Source organism: Hetaerina americana, unplaced genomic scaffold, assembly GCF_022747635.1.
Source record: "Hetaerina americana unplaced genomic scaffold, ioHetAmer1.1.p SCAF_10, whole genome shotgun sequence".
Lineage (NCBI taxonomy): Eukaryota > Metazoa > Arthropoda > Insecta > Odonata > Calopterygidae > Hetaerina > Hetaerina americana.
Genome location: NW_027286070.1, coordinates 39,835,377 through 39,858,005, shown reverse-complemented (window position 1 = coordinate 39,858,005; position 22,629 = coordinate 39,835,377). Strand labels below are relative to the sequence as shown.

At 37.2% G+C, this 22,629-nt stretch overlaps 1 protein-coding gene across 1 annotated transcript in view; it reads left to right on the top strand.

Annotated features, from left to right (window-relative positions):
• Positions 1 to 22,629, top strand: part of LOC139698652 (prostatic acid phosphatase-like) — a 43,332-nt gene continuing 20,703 nt past the window's right edge. The window contains exon 1 of the mRNA XM_071597514.1: positions 1 to 505. Within this exon, the coding sequence (XP_071453615.1) occupies positions 389 to 505 (117 nt within the window). The 5' untranslated portion in view covers positions 1 to 388. The remainder of the gene's footprint in view (positions 506 to 22,629) is intronic.

The window sequence follows — 22,629 nt, the reverse complement described above, 5'->3', positions numbered from 1 at the left end:
GTGCAGTGGCTTGGCTATCGCCCCGCAGGACGGACGTTGAGGTCTTCGCTTTCCCCTCACCGGCCATCTCCCGAGCTCTTTTTCCTTTTTCTTCTCGGCCGGGTGACTTTGAGGTCGAAACCTCCGTGGTCGTATGAGATAGCTCGGTGGGACTGCCAGGAGCGTGCTCCCCCCTTCCACCCCCTCAAACCTTCCTCTCCCTTGAACCCCTACAACCCTTCCTCCCTCGTTTCCCGCCACTCCCTTTTCGACCCCTCCCAAAATCCTTTCCCTTCCGAGCAAACCCGCCCCTTCCCCTCCCCCGTCTAATCTCCCCGTTTCCCCAATAAAGTCCCAGGAGGTTCCTCCGGAGATCCATTCCTCCCGAGAGACATCGTTGGTGTTGACCATGGCGTACATTGCGACGGCCGTTCTTTTGGCCCTTGTGGCATTCTGCGCGGGAAAGCCGGTCGAGGAGCAGGAGGCCCAGCCGGGCGATGATAGCACCATCATCCAGACGCACGTGGTGAGTGCACTCGCATTTCATTATCGGCACGGCGAAAGGAGATTGACGTCTTAAGCGTTCGGAAGATCGAGGTGCTCAAAAGCGGTGTGTGATTTCACCGCGCGCATTTCAGTCCTTAAGTGCCTTCCGCCGCTCTCTTCCATCCTCTTAAAATCCTCACTATTTTCCATTGCCACCGACAACACTTTCCGGCGGCGGAAATGATGCGCTAGGACTTAAACTTGAATCCTCTCATCCCCAAGATAACATATCATTATATTTCGGAGCGCTCAGTCGTCGGAAGTTATGTTCTGACTCGCATTAGGTTTGAAATAATCACATTGATGCCTTGCTTTAACGTTGGTTCTAACCGATGACCTTCAGTTGAAGAATATATCACTCCTAGGTTAAACGCTTCGTAGGGGCACAGTTTTCATTCCGAAATATTTTCCGTGTGAAGAAAACCTGACTCTTGAATCGCAGTTTTATCTTATGTTTCGAGAAGTAAATAATTTCATATTTCGTTGATTTAGCCTCCCAACCGTGTAAGAAGCATGCAGCCCGTACTTAATGGTAGAGGTCGTATGCTTCATCATATATATTAGTGTTATCAACGTCATTTTAGATGTTAATGTTATATAACATTCCTTCAATGTAATGGTTTTTTGTCTTAATTATTTCCAATTGCTCTTGCGTTCCAAGCTTAATCAAGTCAATTAAATGCTGGAAATTGTAGCCCTATTGGGTTTTGTGGCCCGAGAATGTGTCAACACATTGGTTTTTAAAATGTTCTACCACTGTAGTTGGGATAAGGGCATAATCGCTTGTTAAATAAACGAAGGGGTTGTTATGGCATCTCCGAGGAGCTGCGTACTTCACAATAATTCCTCATAATTCATCATCAAATTGCTCTCGCAACGCGTTTCAAGAGCAGAAATCCAATTGCTAGTTGTATCCCCTTGTGTGCGTTTCTGCTTGGGAAGCGATTTTGTTTGTTTGGTGAATGTAGATTGATGAAAAAACAGCGACTACAGCCGGGCGCGTGGAGTTTATGCCGCTGAATAGCATGCTATTCTTTAGTATGAACCAGTCTCGGAATCGCCGTACGCTATTCCAAGTATAGCAATGTACGAAATCTGATAAGGAAACAGAAACTGAGAAAAATAAGAAGGCCTGAAGAAGATAACTTGTGTTCATGAGCGAAAGAAAGTTTACTGCAGGTTGCAATTACTCATAGTGAAATTGATATGCGTATCAGAATTAATTTGTGGTCTTACTTACTTAACTCTAATCAAACAATTTGATGTTGGGCCTAAAACCGCGGCAATCATTTTCGGTGCATAGTTTTGTATGAGCTATTTGCGGAATATCCTTTTTTTAACGAAAATATTGTGTTACACCATAGTGGTTTTTTAATTTGTTAAGTAAAATCTTTCGATTATTATCGGGAAAGAATATTTAGTGTTTTTAATGCTCCCGTCCGTAAATCACTAAATACGATATTATAGAATGTATAACTACATTTTTAGATTTTTTTCCGTTAGCCAAAATGTGCGATTGCAACTTCACAATGACTGTTAAATTGTAAAAACTGCATAACATCTGCAGTGAACTTCCGACATTGTCAATGGTAATATTGTATACTAAATAATGGTATTGCAAGGATCAACAGTAATTAGTTATCGAATCTTCAACGCACTGAGATCAAAAAAGAGTAACAAATATTTTTTGAAATACCGCTATTTAGTGTAACTAACGATATTTATCATAATACTCATAAATAATCGAAATATTTGACAGTACATAATGATTATGACTGTGATCACTCATGAGCAGTTTATGTTGATGTGATAACGCGGTGACTGTAAAATTAGGTCTTTATAAAATTTACATTGGGACGAGTAGATCTCAATAGTTCCAATGTCAAGAGGAAGTTAATGTTGCTGATAAAATATAGTTAATTTTACTGTAACTCCTATGTTCTCTGTGACTTCTCACCGAAAAAGACATCCCGCTATGCGAGTTACTTCCTTACCAAGAAAATATTTTTAAATAAATGGCATTCGCTAAAGGAAGCCGGCCTGGGTTTCTTGGTATCCAGGGCATGTGCATGCTACTGCCACGAGATAGGAATGGAGTTTTAATTCTGAGTGGCGCATTGTTGTTTTGTTGTGATTCGTAGTGAATGGAATTACGAGATGAACTTAGTTCGTCTTCAGGGTCCCGTAGGACGAAAAGCTGTCCTAAGAGTTGAAAGTAAGTATAAAGGGGTTTAGAAAAGAGCCAACCCTCGAATTTTCCATCGGAGGATGGGATTAGGGGAATATCAGCTCTCCGAATTATCTAGGGGAATAGTAGTTGAAGCAATGGTATCCTAAAACCATTAAATGATTGATAAATCACTTTAAATTGGCGTTTGTTCGGCTTTTACTGTTAGCATACCGTCGTAGTTTTCCTCGCAAACAAAGTTCTGCCTGCCTGCCCGTGTTGATTCCTAACTCACTCACTGTGTTTGCCGATAATCACCTATCTTAGGTTAATGCCAGCCTCATTTTACCTTTGTTCGTTTTATTGGCGTGAGTTGTTGGCGAATATTGCTCCCTCCCTCCGGTTAGCATTGAGTAGGGAATTAAGAATGCCGAAAGCGCCTAGAAACGGGTCAGAGATAACGGCTAGGATGTTGTTCATTCTATTCCGAGTGCGCAATCTCCGACCGAAGCCGATGTAAGACAGAGTGAAGCGCTCATGTTCATGCCCCGCAGGACTTAGGTAATTTCCTTCACGCGTGAAAACAAAAATTCCTCATATTTCTCGCCTCCCAAAAAGTCATTTTGAAGAAGAATGTATGATCGTAATTTTCAAAGTTTAGAATATTATTTATAAGCATATCAGCTCTTAACACACCCATCGTGCCATCAAAAGTGACGTGATTGATGAAGCTCGAAGCTTTGTGAAATCTGGTCTCTGATGAACCAAGGAAAACTCCGCAGTCGTTTTTTCTCAATTGCTGAACTTAGTAGGGCCCCGGTTCTCTTTTCCTAACGAATAGCGAATACCACTTTTGATCCTATTTACTCTTTACTACTGTGCTAAAAACGGCCTCTTGTCCAAAACTCGCGAAATCTATGTTGTGGAATCACTATTCAGTAAAATAGAGTATATTAAACGGAGGAAGGAGCTTGGTATGAGCACTATTGAAGTGGGAACGAAAAGAATTTTGTGACCTCCAAGGATTCTTATTAATTGCAAATGCTTTGCGTATTCAATACATTGAATATTCAATGTTATTCCACGTGCTTTTATATGTGAATCTTCAATAAAATAATAGAACCCGAGTGGTAGACCATTTTTATTGTTCCTAGAGCGTAATTATCATAACCAGTCTTCCGGAACTCGTGGCTAGAGACATAAAAAAATTGTCATTTGAAGTTGACCTCCAAAACCCTTGCGAAACGCGATCGTATTTTCCTCCTGTCGTCAGTACCCGTGAACAAGATTTTCCGTGCATTTGCAAGCGGTTGGTCGAGTGCCTACTACTCTTCCACATGAATCCCCTAGGGATGGGGCTTCTGCAATCGGGGGCACTCCAGGTCTATCTGTACTTCCCGCATGATATTTACACTTACTTTCTCCTACTGCCCTAAGCGACTGTGATATAAAAATAAAAAGAGACGTTTTAGGCGTGATATGGTGGACTATCATGATTAATTAAAAATTGGCAATTTCTCACAAAATAATATTGAATCTACCATCTACTATATCATCATCAGGTCTACGCGACCTGATGATCATGTAGTTACATTGAAATCGGTCGCATTCAATTTTATTTTGTGGAAAATTGCCAAATTTTAATTAATAGTGATATAAAAAGTCGCATGTCAGTAGATAAGGGGTGGATGTTTTGTAACAATATTTAATTAAACAAACATTTATAATACTCTTTATTATTGTTCGTTCATTATAATTCATTCTTTATAGTTATAATAATGTCTTGAGAACTTTTATACATTACTTTTAATGCTGTATTATTTTTTATTACTGTACGCCTGGTAAGTGCAAATAGCTAAACTTTCAACTCGCGGAGGCTCTCTTCCCTTGATGAAATGGCACCCGCCGATGTAATCCAAACCCTTCCACGACGGCTATCAATCTCCTTAACTGGCCAATCAGCTTTTTCGTTTGTTTCTGATATCACGCACCCACTCTTATATTGACTTTCCGAAGTAGTTTCTTACTTTTTTAGCGTTCTTCACCGCCTCCAAACTTCAATTGATGTTTGACTTCCATTACTTGTGTATAGATGAAAACAAGTTGTGATACGCTTATTTTAATATGGAGTGAACTAAAATGGCGTTTGAGCATTTAAAATTCTTCCCATTCCACTCATATATTTTCAGATTATATCAGTTTTCTATCCATTAAAACAAGGAAACACTTATTGTGATTAAGGTCATAGCTGTACTGATTTGGGGATATATTAGGGCAATGCGAAGGAACTGCAACGTAGATCCTGGATTATGTTCGTTTTCCCTATTAGTATGTAGAAAATATATTTGTTCCCGATAGATTTTATGTATTTGTTGTACACATCCAATCAAATGCTAAGAAGTTGAAACCCCGAGGATGTTTTAGCCGAAAGAATAAACATAGTTCACAATTCAAACCAGCAGATAAAGTAAAGATCAAAGGTATGGTAGTTGTTTGATTTTTTTGTGGATTTTTCTTTTTGCGTACTGAGATAATCACTGATCTAATACATCCTTGAATTAATAGTTTTAAGAAAAAACGTTTTCCTCTGGGAAAATTTTTTATCTATCATTTCGTATTAAGGTGTTTTTAAGGGTATTAATTGATTTTTCGACTCATGCGAGTGGGCGAGGGAAGTCTAATGCAAACGTTTAACGGCTTACAACGTTTTACCATCCTCAATCAAGAAGTTTCTGAGGAGACTGTTCCCAATAGAATTACCATTCTATTTTGCTAGCTGGCCATCGTCTACGGTGAGATTTATAATAACCGGTTGAGTTGATTGAAAAACGCTTTCAAGGCAGCCACGACCTTATTCCGCCCATCATCCTCATAGAAATGCCATTCTGTTAATGGTGACTAAGTCAGGATTTGAAATGTTTTTGCAGGTGGCATAAAACGGAGCCAGCTGTTAAAATACTTCGGGAAATTCCATCGGATACTTCATCTTAGTTGGTAGAATTTTTATTTACATTGTCTCCCTCCCAAAGATTTACCTCGTAGTTTTCTTAAAAGAAATGTGATTGCTTGTTATGCTTAAGGATGGGTTTTTGATGATGTTGCGTTGTTATTGCAAGTTGTAATGGAAATAATTATCCATAGTTTCCCATCCCATGTGGTATTTAATTTTTTTGGAAAATCGGTGAACAGGTTTTGTTCTAATAATTTCGTAAAGCAATACGTATTTTTATAAATCTAATTTTATCCACAGCAAATTATTTGGAGAATTTCAACGAAAGACTACTATGAATCATATGAAATGATTGTAAGAAACCATAGTTATTATGATTTTTAAGTGTGAATCGGTATTTTTGTTACTAATTTACACCTACGAATGCTCTGTTTCAGAACCTTACTTAATCGCAAGAATGGGATAATTTTTTTTTTTACATTACAAAGTAAATTATTTCATTACATTTCAATGGGTTAAATGTTCGTGGGACTTCATGAATTTGCTGCAGCATTTACTTTGTTCCTTTGTACTGTAATTAAAATTTTTTAATTTCCTTTTGCTGTTGGTCTAACACGTATTATATATATATATATATATATATGGAATTCCAAGATAATTAAATTCTTGTATTCGATTCGAACTTAGCTGAATCGATTTATCGAATGGTTCATTTATTCATTTCTGGGGTGAACTCAGGCTTCGACTGTATATGACGTCGTTCGTAAGTGAAAATTTTAACTCTTTTTTCCTATTCATTTATTAAAGAGAAAAATCTAATATAAGAATAAAAAATAAAAAGTTCTTAGCGACCTCAACCGCTTTACGAGAAAATTAAATTCGCCTTTAGAAAAGGATATTTGTTAACCAGTCAAGCATTATTGAAGCGTTTTTGTCGTTTATTTTTTCATAATACTTATCCACTCTAATGCATAATAAAATAGCGTATAATGATGATAGCTAAATGAAAATTAATGTAATGTGCCCCTCATGTTTGTCTTATGTGCCATTTTCAATGCCCTGCGCATGTGGGAAGAGGTATAAGACGGAAAATTTGTGGGTGGTCTGCAATAATTTGGGATTATTTTCAATCCTCTTAAATCCGAAAAGGGATCGGTATAAAGCTACCCACAATGCATTCTATTTTATTTTTTGCATATAGCAATCAATGTATAATTAGAAATGTCTTTCCCTCTACCAAAATGTTATCTCAAAACATTCCGAAGCATGGAATTTCATTAATGGATTTGAGTGGTTAGCTTTGTCTCGCACAGTTGAGCAGTTGTGAAACCACCGCAATGTGAGAGAGATTTTTGCCAACGGAATAACATGTTCATCTGTGGAGTTTCTAACTGAACGCTTCGGTGAAAGGTTATGGAACTGAGACCTAGTTGAGTCGAAGATTACGGAGACAGACATTGGAAAGATGCATGCTGATAGATCTAGCGGATGATAGGATTGAGGAAGGTGGGGGAACTTTGAAAAAGGTCAGGGGGGAATAGAAGGTGAGAGATCAAAAGACCAGGCTCTCTGCCCTGGATTTAACGCTCATAAGCAGTTGTTGACAGATATGTTACGCGAAGGAGTCTCCGCGGAAGGATTCAGAACTTTCAAGCATGATTCATTGTTTATCTAATGATCTTTGCACGCAAGTTAGTTTTTAGTTTTAACTGTGGAAAGTTAATATCTTAGCGGGGAAATGTAGACCACATTTGAAATTTACAACTGCCAGCTACGTAATTGAGAGCGTGAATATGATTGATTCTCACAATTAAAGCAAACATAGATCAAGTGAGAGAATTTAACGCTCTCAAATTTAGATTTGTCCAGCCGCAAGCCTGAACTCGCTTGTCCTTTTCGGATAACTCCTCGAAAGTACAACTGCTTTAATTGAATTTAATCATTGAGTATATTAAAGTGCTTATTTTCTAATCACATTTCGTTTTCTCTCTGAGTAATGTGAGCCTAAATCGGCGAAAAACTTTATTTGTGGCTAACGCTCTGCTCCAAAAAGACTGGGCGGTTTCCTCAGTTCAGCTGCATCCCTCAAGTCTCAACATGACGACGAGAAAGGACTGGCGTATAGCATCAAGGAATAATCTTGGCGGGCGCCATTAAAAGTCTTCCCGTTTTTATCGTGATGAGAAAGGGTGCAGGAATTCCAAAAGTTTTATTTCCTGAAAAAAAATTAGCTCGATTGAGTCAGATAATTGTCACGTTGGTTCTTGAATTCTTCCGACATTCTTTCCTTTTTTCCTGTTAAATACACCGAAGACGAGCCGTCATAATTATTCTAAAATTAATTAAAAACGTCAGTACAGCTGTAAAAGAACTTGCATGTTATTTCTATTCATCGTGTTTAATTGAATCTACTTGAAAATGTTTGTATTCGCATTGCATTTTTGGAGCATCAGAATTGAAACGAGTGCAATGAATGGATTGGATTCGAAAAAATAGGCCCATGCGTCCAGCCGACCGGAGATTACTATAATCGAAACAGGATAAAGTTAAAAAAAAATCAGTTTCCTGCCTCGTTTATTTTTAAATGAATTACTATCCAAGATACTCCTTTTACTTATGCCCAATCTTGCTTTATGGTGCGAAGATTTCCATTATTTCAATGACATGTAATTCGCAGTGTATCTTTGGGATACTCGTACACCTAAGCCAGCAGTTGTTTTTCGGTTTGATAATGTTTATTTCGCTCAAACATTTTTGTCTTTTGCGTGGATTGTCACGTGTGATAGCTTGATGTGGACATAACGACAACCGCATATTCATGCTCCTTTCGGTGGAAAATTTTGCCGCGGGCGTTGCCAATAAATGGCCGCAGAGTACACCTTGACTAGGAAGAAAACAATGCTGCCCGTTCTACTCTCAAAGTTACAACCATCGGCTTTCAGCAGTGTCTACGTTGTGAAAAAGCTCTCTCTACCCTAGGTTCAATCCAGGTCCAGGTGATGTCCAATCATATTGTGCTGATGGTCACAAAATTTGCTTTAAGAAATCGATGGTCAAGGCCAGAAAACTGAAGAAAATATTTAATACTTGTGATTTCACCAATTTGTAACTTTTATCTTTTCCTTGTTGTGGAGAAAGGGGAGCTTATTTGCTTAGCTTTGAAAATAATGCTCAGTGCTATTGATAAATTATCTCCATTATTCTTCATGGGCCAGATTAAGGAACATTCCAGATTGAACGAGACCCACGGATTCGTTGAGTCGTACCAATGGCTCGGTGCCACCGTTTATAAAATAAGTTTTAAGCTGCCATACGAACGCTCAGTGAAGGATAAAAACGTACATCAAAGCGTCACCTATTTTGAAACACAACGACTTTGCCATCCTATTTCATTTCGGAGTGTTTATCAAGAGTTTTTCGAATCATTTGGCTTAAAAAAGATAGCGTTAAATGTATCAGAATGAGAGAATGATAATTATTGAAAAGAATAAGAGCTTTTCTTACAGTAGTATCGATACAGAAGCCAGCTGTGCCATTTAAAATTATCGAAGCAGAGGAGAGCATTTTATATCTTTCAGCGAAGGCGGAATATTAAGGAAATGGAAATAAAAATTGGGAAAAACTAAGTCTTTGGCCACATTATACGAATCAATAAGTGTCTCATGCTGCAATTCTGATAAAAAGAGAAAAGAGTAGAATACTGACGTTATTGGATAAATTTTTACTACATTCTAAAATGCATGTGCTTGTTAGTTGATATAATATGTATTTGTATGCGTGTAAGTTAAAAAGGTTTTTGCATGAATGTATACGCCACTATTTTTCTGGACCCATAACCGGCGCAGGGAAAGGAACTAGCTCCCCTACCCTGATGTGTGAATTTCACACGCTGTCGGGCTTAGTACTGGGTGAATTGTACCATCACCTACCGAACTAACCTTCAGATTGATTACTGTGTTTATGATTTTTATGGTATACACCACTATGGATGTAGGTTTGCATAAATATGTTCATTTTGCTTGTGGTTTTGCTCTCTTTTACGGGTGGTGACCTAACAACCCCCGCCACACGCCCTTGCGGCCGCTTGGGGGGTATTATGTAGATGTAGATGAGAAGTGTGTTTAAATACTAGGAATATCCGTCATGAGCACCATGTTCCTGTATTACAAAGATGGCGCTGTTCAGGGCCATAATAAATGTAGTTGTAAGTATTTTACTAGGACGATAGCCAAATCCATTGGGCATTAAACAGCTAAAGAAAAACATTATTGAAAGGGATGAGAAGCAGTGGAGTGAAATCGCTTGTCAGTTCATAGTGCTGTAATACTAAGTTCAGAATACTTCTGAATGTAGTCTACTGCTTAACATTACTTCCGATAAACTCTTCCACTATACTTCAGTGCAGTCCTTCCACATCCCCATAAAAATTACCGTCATTGAGCACTAAAACCTATGGTAGTTTTCTGGAATATTTAGGTTAAGTTTCGTCTACATCTACATAATACCCCTCATGCCGTCGTGGGGGCGTGTAGTGGGGGTGTTAGGTCACCACCCGTAATATAGAATAAAACCACTTGTAAAACCAAATCATGTTACCTCTAGACAAATATTAGTTAGACCATGCATTCGGTACAATTTAATCACACGAAAGAAAGCACTTACATGCAAGAATATTCAATAATAGGATACGTATATTCAAATCCTGCTGTAGAGCTCGTAAAAGGATGGGTCTATTAATAAAAAAGAATAACATGTAGGATATCGACAAATATATACACTACCAATTCTAATTATTTCCTTCGCGATTGCTGTCCTCCTTCATCTAAAACGCTCTCAGTGGCTTTAATCCCATAGTATTTTATAAAATCTTCATTATGCTCCGTAACTTATCGCAATACTTAGTTGATCAAGGAGAATATCCATTTCTTGCCATAGTAGCAGAAGAACTATAAAGACGACTTCAAGGAGTTGTAAATTCCGCCACAAAATTTTTTTTGCGAAAGAATAGACGTCATAATTTCTCTCCTGGAATTTCGAAACAAGGAAAACATTAAAAGCTTTTCAATGTTTTGCACTTTGCTTTTACATATAGCCTTAACGACTCCTAAGTGTATCTCTAACCAGAGAAAATATATGACTGTACAATGTGAGTCCACGTCTGTTAGTTGTGGAGTTTAGGCAGTGGCGGTTGCAATGGCGCAAACCCATCAAGTGAATTTATGTCGGTGTGTTTTTTGTCTATTGCGATTTCGCATTATTCGAAGAAAAAATGAATTTTACCTGACGCTGCTATTAATCACTTGCTATTTTGGTAGAATTCTTCCAAATGGTCAAGGAAGTTTTGATTTTTTGAGTAATTAATTAACTTCCGGGTGTGTATGGATCTTCTTTGTCTGTGAAATACTGCCGAAGTATTATGAAAATTAATGCTTACGGGAAATCTTCGAGAAAAATCATATAATAAAACAGAGCCTTTGTGAAAATTAAGAAGGTTCAGGACTCTTATGCTATATGGTCGCTGACTTGATTCTTCACGCGAGGCAGCAATGTTGTAAGTGTAATGGAAGTTATCAATAAGTTTTGCATCTAAAAGAATACCATTTTTTTTCTCTTTACTCCGTACCCCTTTAGGAATACTCATTAGAGATGTTATGAGAAAATACTACCATATGTGTCTGATATCTTCATAATATCCTTTTCGTCTTATTTCTGATGAACTTAGCGTTTTGGGGACGACAAGTTCAAGTGAAATAAACAGGAAATTAAAAATTAATCGATATTTGTATTCTAAAACTCAGGCGTGTGTTAGCCACAGAATAATAAAAGCGAAAACTTCACATGGTCAAATTTAAGTTCTGCTCGAACTCTTAGGGTATCACACGCCCGATGTACTAAGTGAATATAAGAATTTCCATTTTTGGTCATTAGTTGCACACATTCGCGTCGCCATCGTGGTGCGTATCTAGGAAAGACCGCCCTCACCCATCTCCCTTACGCTGGGCGACAGAGTTGTTTTCCGTTGCCATCTTCGGCGAAAATCGGACAGTCGTGCGACGAAATGGTGCCCGCTCTGACGAACGCGGGTCCTTGGCCGAGGTGGTTTCTTTGTTTCGTCACCAGTGTGGGTGGATGTCAGATGGGAGAGGGGAGGCTCAAACTTGGGAGACACAGGTAGACCGGATTAAGACGGCGTAGAAAAGCGTGAAGAAAGGAGGTCGCCGTGGGCAAGGTCAAAAACTTAATCCCAGGACGGACGAAGGGAGGAGGAATCGGATTCACCTAGTAGTTCCCAGCGAGGCGGACGATTTCCCGTGAGGGCACCCACGCCACTCGCCAAGCTGAGAGTTGGTTTGCAAGCGCAAAAGTTTCATTACACCGCAAACTTAAATTCACCATTAGAACGTTTCCGGCAAAATTGACAATTTAATACCAGCGTATTTATCTGTTTCAATGTTATATGGATATCCCTTAACTAGACAGGCTGGTCAGCGTAAGGGGTGGAAGTTATTTAATACCCCTATTTTTCAGTCGCCATTGGTTTTTGATTGAACATTATTAACTATTTTCGTTCGATATATACCTAGCCAAGTAGCTTACTAAATATTACATTATCTTGAGGTTTTATCGTGTAAACTGTTGATTAAATTTCACCAATTAGTATTTCAGTAAAGTGATTACATGTTTTTTTCTTCCGCAGTAAATTCATTCATTGGCGTAGCCGCGCCAGCTGCATTACTGCAATTATGTATCTCACTCTCTGTCGCGGTGGCACGAGTGGAACAAACTTCCTGTTTGATTCGCGTGTACAGGTATCAAGGAGGCCAAGGGCAACGCTGCCATGAAATTCTGAATCCCAAACCGGAAGTTCGACATTTTAGTATTTGCGGCGACCAGATTGCAAACCCTAGGGTGTTGATTTTTAGGCAATAGCGCTGGAACATGTAGGTAGTGTATTGTCCAAATACTTCCCAATGATTGAATTGAAATGTCGCTTTCACCGAAATTGAACCAAAGCTAATTCATGTTATGGAAACTCTCACAAATATGCCGGAGTTATCAATTCCAGACAGTTGTATTTTTGAAATGGTACTCTCTAGTGTTATAGTAATTTGAAACTAGATATGGTCATGACGGTATTCGAGCATCCGCCTCAGATCAAATTCTTACATGAATAATTACAAGATTTTTGGCGACAGAGCGGGAAACATTAATATTTCATTTTAGCGTTTTATATACGTAATTACTCTATCAGTTCCAATTTTTAAAGTTAAATACATTTCATTATCTGCCTACATTATAATGTTAAAAAAACTTCTGTGTATATACTAGTAGTTGCGATAATAATTGACTTTCTCTGTTGCGTCAAAAGCAACGTTCCTATTTCCCTTAGTGAAACTGAGACACTTCATAAATGTTAAAACAAGAATAATAGTTTTATTTTGGGAACACCTAATTCAAGGTTTGCTGGAAAGGATACATTTAGTTTCTTACTGCCTCTTTTTAGACTGACTATATTAAATAATAATGTTTACAATAACCCGTAAAGGGATGACCCTTTACGGTTCAAGGTTTGCTGTTTATAGCTAAACAGTAAATTTAACACATGGAATTTTGCCTCCTCATTCACAGCATATACACAGAAATCGTACCATTATGATCTCTATATGATGCATAGGAGATATGTATGTTTCGGACCTAGTACTTATAGGATATTTTTTCCAGAATTTTAAGTAGTTGTATAGTGGTGTGCGACATCTTTCGAAGGATGAGGTCATTCATCAACTCTCTCATGTTAGTAAAATCGAGATATTTCCGCGAATAGGACACACCAACACCCGAGGCAAACTCCAAACTGGAGAACCTTGAGTTAGCCCGCGAGAGTGTTAACCACTGGACCAACCGGATTGGTTTAGGTGCGACTATGCCATGCCGCGTGGAGGTTGTCACCGTTTTGATTTCTCACGCTCAAATAAGTTGACCCAATTAGATCCCATGCGATAAATATAATGTAAATTTAATCGTTTTACCTGTTGTTAATTTTATTAGTGGCATGCGTGTAGTGAATCGACTCACGTCACGTAATTGGAATCTATTCTTTCCTAAGACCCACATGTGTATGATTCTACTGAATATGTTTTTGGTAAAACTGATGTTAAACCATAATTTAACATACTCAGAAGCGTTTTAATGGGCTCTTATCCTCCTTTCAAGCACTGTGCTAGAAAATTCCTGAGCAATTGTCAAGACATCATTTTATTTCTCATTGATAATTGTTCCGTTTTAAGAAAAGTATCTTATTAAAATTAAAGAGCGCACATTTTTCCACGTTACCAAGGTTGATATGAAAATAATCGGAAGACGTTCGGGAAATTGCGGAAGACGTCCATCCAATTGTACGTTAAATAAATTTGAAAATGCGTACATGTGCAATTTTCAAATTGAAAATACGTATGTCGTAACGTGGCAGTGTTAAAACACATATACTTTGTAATAAATCCAATTATATCATATGATAAGATTTCGTTGTAGTATGGCCAAAGATATCGGGCAGATAAATTTATTTGGATCATGACTTAAGCAGAAACATACTGTAATAAAATGGCAACGAAAACTAAAACAAGCAAGAACGTTTAAATGGCCATTGAAAATTCCAAAGTAAATTTCTCTCTATTATTTCGCTCTCGTTTTTTGCTTATGATTGCGTCCCAAGTGAGGTTGATTTATTTAAGGAGACGAGGACTCCAATTATATAGCACGATGCGGGTACAACTGTGTCAGTTATGTCTTTAAAAAGTCGAATGTCAAGTACATTATTTTCAAGTGTGGCCTAAGTGATAGTGGGATAGGAATGTGAGGTCCGTGGAAGTACAGGCGTGAAACAGTACGTTTCTTATCGCAAATGTCTTTCTGCGTGGGTAGTCCGGATGGAGAGATTTTGGATAGTATCTATCACCAGAAGACCGCTTTTTCCAGCTGACAACATGCTTACGTTATCATGCGGTTTCTTCAACGGCTGCCTTCTTAGCCGCGTGGGTACAACTTTGCGGCGTATATCAACATACGGCCTCGTAACAAAATCTGGCCTATACTTCCGGTCTTTTTTATCCTCTGCTATCCTCTTTTCCCATGCTCTCCAAAACCATGACACATCCCCTCCAGAAAAACTTTGAAGATATCTCATTTTTTTATCTATGCAAAGGAGACACTTTAGAGTTGAATTCTACTGGAATTTTTCAGCTTTCGGCTATTCCAAAAAAATACTGGTATGCCAAAAACAATTTCCAAACCCAATCGTTAATTTTCTGAAACCCTGGCTGAAATATTCGATTTAAGAGGAATTGGAATTTCTAAAAAAGTGTTAAATTTGAATTCTGAAATTCGCAAACTTTGTGTTTCGAAAAATCCTATTGTTCAAACATCTTGAGTTAATTTCATCGTAGTTTTTCGAGTAGAACTGTTGTTTGTCACAGTGCCTTAAAATTTTAATGTGTGTAGACTACGTCGCCAAATTATGTGAGGAGTGGAAATAGCATCATTTATTTTTGCCAGCAATTCGAAAATGACTTGCAGTTTCATCATGATGAATTTCAAAAAAGCACAAACACAACGCCCAGGGGACAAATAACTCCATACTTCAGTACCCATTAATTCAGATATGTGCATTCAAATATTCTAGGTATTCTTATGTATTCCATCCTTCAATGTGCTTTGTACGTTTGTAACAAGAATGCATATTCAAGTTATGAAGCTTAATTTTTTCTGGGTTTTAATTACATGAAGTACTAATTTGTACTTTTTCGCCAGCAGTTGCTTTAACCGTTTTTAAATTGTCCAATTGTCAGATTCGGCTTGCAACCCAGTTATGACTGTTGGCAGGTCTTAATTTTAGTTTGATCTTCTATTTATTTCTTTTGTGATATGGACAACATGATGTTCCCAATCGATCACTTCCGAGAGAAGTAATTATATGGAAGCCACGCATCCTGGGATAATTGGGAACTTTAGGGGTGACACTCTCAATATACAATAGGTGACTCGCAGTTCACACGTCTTCTTAATATGAAATTTTCATGTATAAAAGGTTGGGAGAGATTCCGGTCACTAATTGGGCAATATTTGGTTTCATTTAGTCAAAGAAATTTGATTTTTTAAAGAAAATTTTGAAATGATAGTGCACATTGTGAACCGGCTACGCCGTGAGAATAATTTTAAGTTTTGTCATTGATATTGAACTAAAGCATCATTTATCTGTACTCAACTCGTTCTTCAGGGACGTGCTGGATCCTGCTTGTTTGAGGGAAACAAAAAACATTTTTGGTGTTTTTAGTTTTCCTTTTTCTGAATTTTTCCATGTCCTACAAATTGATTACTTCTATGTTAAGCTCATGTTACGTACTTGTTTCTTTTGTAACGATGTGAAACTCTTTTAAGGGAGACACATAAAATTTAATAAATCCTCGAAACCGGGAATATGTTCAAATTCCTGAACTATTTTTATCTTCGAAAAATTTATTTTCACTCGCCAAAGATTTTTAGTGATTAATAAAATGTTTTAAGTTCTTCGTTACTTGCCAAACAGGAGTACTGGAACTAAGCTAAAATCATTCATGGCGTTGAGTTTATTAAAGAAAAAGATTCATTTTTTTGTGAAATTAAGATATAGGATTATATCTATACTTAATTTTAATTTGTTCAAAATATTATTTTAATTAGAATATACAATTAATAATAAAAATTGACAGTTTAAAACTGGTACTCGTATATTATTGTTATTTATTACTGTATAGACACTTAAATGTGCCGAACGTAGTATGACCGGAGGGCTACACGAATGGAAAGAGATTGTGAAAGGAGTTACAGAGATTAGGAGCGTGTACATAGTTGAGTTTAATTGCTAACTTTTTATATTTACTTCATTGTAATTTTTCTTAATTGGGGTCTAGAAATGGCAAAACACCAACTGTCTTCAGGTAGCTGAGGGATTATTGGTAATACATTCACATTCGTTATAAAAATTTTACGCTCGTTGCTAATGGCCATCAAACTTTTTTCAGAATGTTGATTAATAGTTCACGGAGGAAAATTGTTGGAAATGTAACTTTATACTTTCCTCCTGCTTCTGATGCCATCCGATTCCCTTACTCCTCACTAGTCCACAGAATATCACACAATACCAATTTGCCATAAAGATCGCCTGACTGAATAAACATTGTAATTGGTTTGTAACTTTTCTTAAAACAAACTGTACTTCGAATACGGTTCAAGATCGAAATAATGCCGATAATTTTTCTGGAGAAATGATTATTTGAATGATGTGGAATTCATATTTTATTTTATTTATTTCAAGTCTTCAGCATTCTGAGTATTATCATATTGGGCATTTGAAATAAATTTTAAACCGTAGCGTAAAAGTTTTTCTTATGTTATTATTATTGTTTTATGATGAGGTTCGTTGATTGAAGGCTTCATGGCGAAAAATGTTCTACACATTGCGCATTAATTAGTTTTAGCACCGGGATTTGCATCATAATCTGCTGCTGATGACAAGATGTTGTAAGTTTTTATAGTTGTCATTACGTAATTTAGACGCGCGAGAAATATGTAAATATTTATGTATATCGTATATGAAAGAGGTATGTGGAAGAATAAGTTGGCAATTTCATTGTTTCTGAATTAGAGAAGAGATGGTTCGTCATATCGTAGCTAATTTACATAGGATGACTCGAAGAAGAATCTCCTTGCCAATAAAACTCTCCAGTAGATTCAAATGAAAGGACGACCACTTTAATAGCCGTGATAGAAGTCGCACCTTCAAGATGAAAAGCTATGTTTTTTTTCATCTCAGGCTCATAAACGGAGACTGAGTATTATAGCAGAAATTGAAATTTTCCCTCTCGAGTTTCTAAATTTCATTCTTTAGATTGCAATCATAAAATAGAATGTAAACTGTAACTGAAGGTTAAGGAATAAATAAATTAGGATTGCAAAAAGACAAAATAGATAAAAGTTGATAAAATTGCTCCCATTCTATATACATCTATTTACTTTGATGTCCTGTATTTACGGGTGTATTCACAATGATAACACCATGTAATGAGAAATCTTTCACCCAGGAATGTATCATAATAAATAGTTAATATCTGTGTTCAGTCCATTTATGATACAAGCGACAATGACGGTTCGTAGCATCATTAAATTTTGTTGTGTTGGCAGGACAAAATTCTTTTTTCTGTGGGTGAAAAGTTTTTCGTTTTTCTTATAATTTTCTGGAATACATAGGCGTTTTCGATGAAAGAAGCGATCGAACGCATTGCCATGCGGAGTTCTGTATACTAAATATTCGAATTTGAGGAATTTAGCCGACTCGGTTGTTTGGGTGATTGAAGAGCTCGCCAGCTGACTATGCGGCCACGCGTTGTTCGGAAACATATTCTAGTTATTTTATGCTTTTGATAAATTTTCTAACTTGAATCCAACGAAGGAAGGAACGTTTGTATACGAAGAAGATTAGAGATAAACATCAAGAATTAGGGATTGCCTTAGAGAATCCATCATTACGCAACCCGTCAAACGTGCTTGTATTCAACGGTAGCATAACTTTGTTCCCCTAGGGTATAGCGTGATGCCTCTACATCTGTTAGATCTTGGTCATAGGAACTTGGGCAAAACACAAGCGTTTCCTTAAGATTTTTCGTAGTTTTGTCACGGATGTAAAAGGTTGTTTTTATTGCAATTTGATGGTTCGAAATTGCAACTAGTTGATGTAAACAAATGCTTGTGGTTATCGTTTTTGATATTTCAGGTTTGTGTTCCGATGTAAACGGCCGAAATCTGGCTGTTTTCGGATTGGTTGATTAATTTATTCACATTGACATTTATTTTAGCTTCGAAGATATCCAATTGAATGCGTTGATATGTATCCTGACAAATAATTAAAATTCCATTAATTTTTATGTAATAAAGGATAAATGAAGACCGCAAATATTTTCAAACTTCACTATGAAAAGGATTCTCTCCTTAGGTCTGAGGAAAAAATTGGAGAAAGACCTATGCGTAAATATTATATATGTAATTGTTGATGCTTAAGTTCTCGATGCTTTGGGGAAAATGTGAAATGATAATAGGCATTATAGTTTATAGTTGTATTTTAGGCTTATGGAGGATTCTTAAGGCTTATGGAGGAGTTAGTGGGAGATGGGAGTGAGGTAGGGTATTACCGTTTAGGGGTAACGAATGACCGTGGAGAGAAAGCAATCGAGTTTCGCCGGAGTCAAGGTTTAATCATAGCGAACACTTGATTAGAACACCACTGTACGTAGACTTAAATAAACAAGAAAAATGCCGGGGGATTCAGAGAAATACATCATTTCGATTTTGTTATGCTCATGTACAAATTTAGGTACAGCGTCAACGCGCACAGTTTCTAAGGAGCGAATTCACATAACAATTTAGTAATGATTAGATTTAGTGGTTAATTAAAGAGGGTAAAACTCGGAAAAGGGCTGGGGAAATGGAATGTAGAAGCAATAATCGGAATGGTTAGGAGGAGAATCAGCAGTCTGTTGATAAAATTATAAGTGTGGCACAAGAGGCAGGTATAGCAGAGAGGGAAAATGGGAGCTTATCAAAAGGGATATCGAAAGGTGTCAAAGTAACTATAGGCAAAGTAAATACTTGTAGGAGAAGGGCAATAAAAGGATTACGGTCAAGGGATTACGGTCAAGATGATAAGAAAGATTGACGAGAGGCAGAAATAGATGAAATGATTTATGAGAGAAAAACCTCGCCGGAAGATTCCTTAGATCGATGTAAGTTCCCATCCTAAAAAGGGAATGGCGACCATATGCGACGACTAGAGGACAGTAAGTTTGATTGAGAAGATAGCAGAAATGATGCTTAGAAATATAAATAAAAAGATGAAGAGGAGGGCTAATGGTTACTGGGGGATGATCAGTTTGAACTGAGGAAGGGGAGACGTACGCGTGATGCCATATTAGTAATGAGATCACTAATCGAAAGGAAAATGGAGTATAATCAGGATTTAACTATTTGTTTCGTAGATATCGAGAAGGCGTTTGATAGGGTGAGATGGGTATAATTAATGAACGTATTAGATAAAATAGGAATAGATAGGAGAGATAGGCGACTTTTCCGTAACCTGTACATGTCTCAGACTGCTCATGGGCTTGTACACGTAGTAGATGGAGAGTAAGGATGGGCAGTGTTAGGAAGAGCGGCAGGGATTTCCATTATCACCCATGATTTTCAACAAAAACCTGGATTAAATGGTAAAATAAGCAGAAATAACTGGAGATAGAAATGATATCCAATGGGGAATACATCAAATCTGTTATATTTACGGTTGATCAAGCTTTAGTTAGCCAAACAGCCAATGGGTTACAGTCATCACTGGGCGAATTAGGAAATCAGTGTACTAAGTATGGGATGAGAATAAAACTAAGCAAAACAAAGGTTATGAGGCTTTCTAGGAAGAGGTAAGCTAACTTATACTTCAAGACGAGAGGTAAAAACGATAGTCATTGGAATAGAAAACGTCTTGGTCACAGTAATAGGGTTATAATAAGAATGATCGCGTTAGACAAAGAGACTCTCATGACAAGGGGGGAGTCGATTACAGGGAGGTTAATAAAGGAGGTTAAGAAAAAAAGATTAGTGAAAACATTAGTTGGAAAGGGGTTTTGTAAGGCTCGGAAATTTGATCGTGGATGTTTAACTCTCAAAATGAGAGAAATGTGGACATTTAAGACGTTCAGGTGTGAAGAAATATGGAAAAGGTAAAATAAACGGACAGGAGCTCAAACGAAGAAATACTGAGTATGGTGGGAGATGAGAGAGCGTTGCTGGGAGGAATCCAAAGAGTTCAATAAAGATTGATGAAGGGCATTTCGATTGACAATGGAATGATGAGAACTGTAATAAAGGGTTGGACATTGGACTTGCGAAGTAGAGGTAGGAAAAGGAAAGGGAATTTGGAATTAATTAAGGGAAGTAGAGTGTAGTGGAATTGAAGAACAGCTGATTGTAGCGTGGGGTGTCAGGTTTTGTCTTGTTATGCGGTGCTAAGAAATATACAAGTGTGCAGTCTGTGTTCATCCAAAACCTACCTTTAACAGTAAACTTCCAAGTATACTCGTACATTGAACGCTATAGCATTCTAGTAGATATTTTTAATTTCACTGTACCATTCGCCCACCATCTCTGCCTTTTCGGACTTTCTTTCTTCGAACTTTCGCAACTTCACCTCTTCTTCCGCAATATTGTGATTGGAAAAAAATAATTGAGTTTGTTTTAAGTTAGCAATATCATGCAGTATTAACATAAGACGTATACATCTGATATTTTTTACATAGCAGCTAACACAAATGCGAAAATGGGGCACGTAGAAAATCAAAGTATAATGTGGAGTGAAAAATCAAAGAGATGGTGATACATTCTAAATAAATGCATTTTCAGACGCCAAAATTAAATAGGATATGTCATAATTACATCAAATGGTAAAATAACAATGCATTAGTGTCGTCTCTTAGAAACAAATGAGTAATTTCATGAAATATTTTCAAGTTATAGTCTTATTTGTGTTGGATTTTTCCTGTAGTGCGTATGCTTTGGCACTTTTGCCCATATAAAAATGCTCTCATTCATAGCGAATCTTTTTTTTATTGAACACTATGCCTGAGATCTACCCATGTGCTTTCATTGGATTAAATAAATGATGTTCACCTTTATTTATTGCTGTGAATAGTGTTCTCATCAATATTATCAACTTGGTAGAAGTTACACTAGATTATTAATAAGTTAGCTGACTTCTTGCGTCAACTACCTTTACCTTTCGACCGAACTGTTGTCTTTTTTATTGTTTGGCAAGCTTTCTGTTGACCATGAACTTATCACGGCCAAACGCGATTTCTTACTCCAGGAGTTCCACAAGTCGTGTTCTATAAAACCGGTTTTGAATCAGTCAGGGACGATACAAAGTGTCTTTTTCTTCCACTTAATCCTCAGCTTCTAACATTCGCGCTGCTTTCCTTTGTCGGAAAGCGTTTACAGATGTTCCGCTTCATTAAATGAATTAATTCTGGCGTTTTTTTTTAGTTTTTGAGGTTTATACGAAGATTTTATGTTTGTATGATTCTCAAAGTCAGCACCACAAGGTTATACGAAGTGGTAAAAATTGATGAATTTTGAGATAGCTGAACCAGAAAAACCGCATCACATTCGCTTTGTCCCTGGTGAATAAAGTGGATGAGGATCATAAGGTTAAATTTATGTCTTCCATGTCTCCAGTATCATTGTTAAATTGGGATGATAATGAAAGTAATAAATCCAAAGCAGTTCCTTAAACTAGCGAAGAGATTATTTTTATTTAAATACGGCTGCAGCACTACATCAAATAAATTGTTGAATTTAAAATGTATTCAAATTCAATGATTGCTTATGGATTCCAACCTTGAGCGTGGTACACAGTCATAGTACAGTTACTTGGCGAGAATATAATAGTTTCACCATTTTTAGTATTAGAATTCGGAGATTGATTAACCGTAGATCTCGATTATTCCCTATCCAATGTTAATACTGTGATGACCTGTTAGTTCCCCTGTCTTATGTATCTCATTCATTGCCCTCTTATTCCTTGGTATTCGTGAGAAATTACCTTCTCTTTTCCCGATTTATATTCCTAGCAATTATATACTTCAAGGTTTCCCCAGTCCATATGTTTCTCCGACTTCCTTTAGTGGAAGTCCTCGTCGTCTTTTACTGTTCACCTCTCATGAATACTTCCTCATTCCTCACAGTTAATGCTCGATCGTTTCTTTTGAATGATGAGTGTATGTATGATGTTGCGAACCTGGCACTATTTTGTACTCAGGATCCTTTTTTTGATCAATGTGTTGGAATTACAGGGATTCATTTTGATTAAACGGACTAGAAGAAATGGAATACGCCAACTGATGGCATACATTTCTTT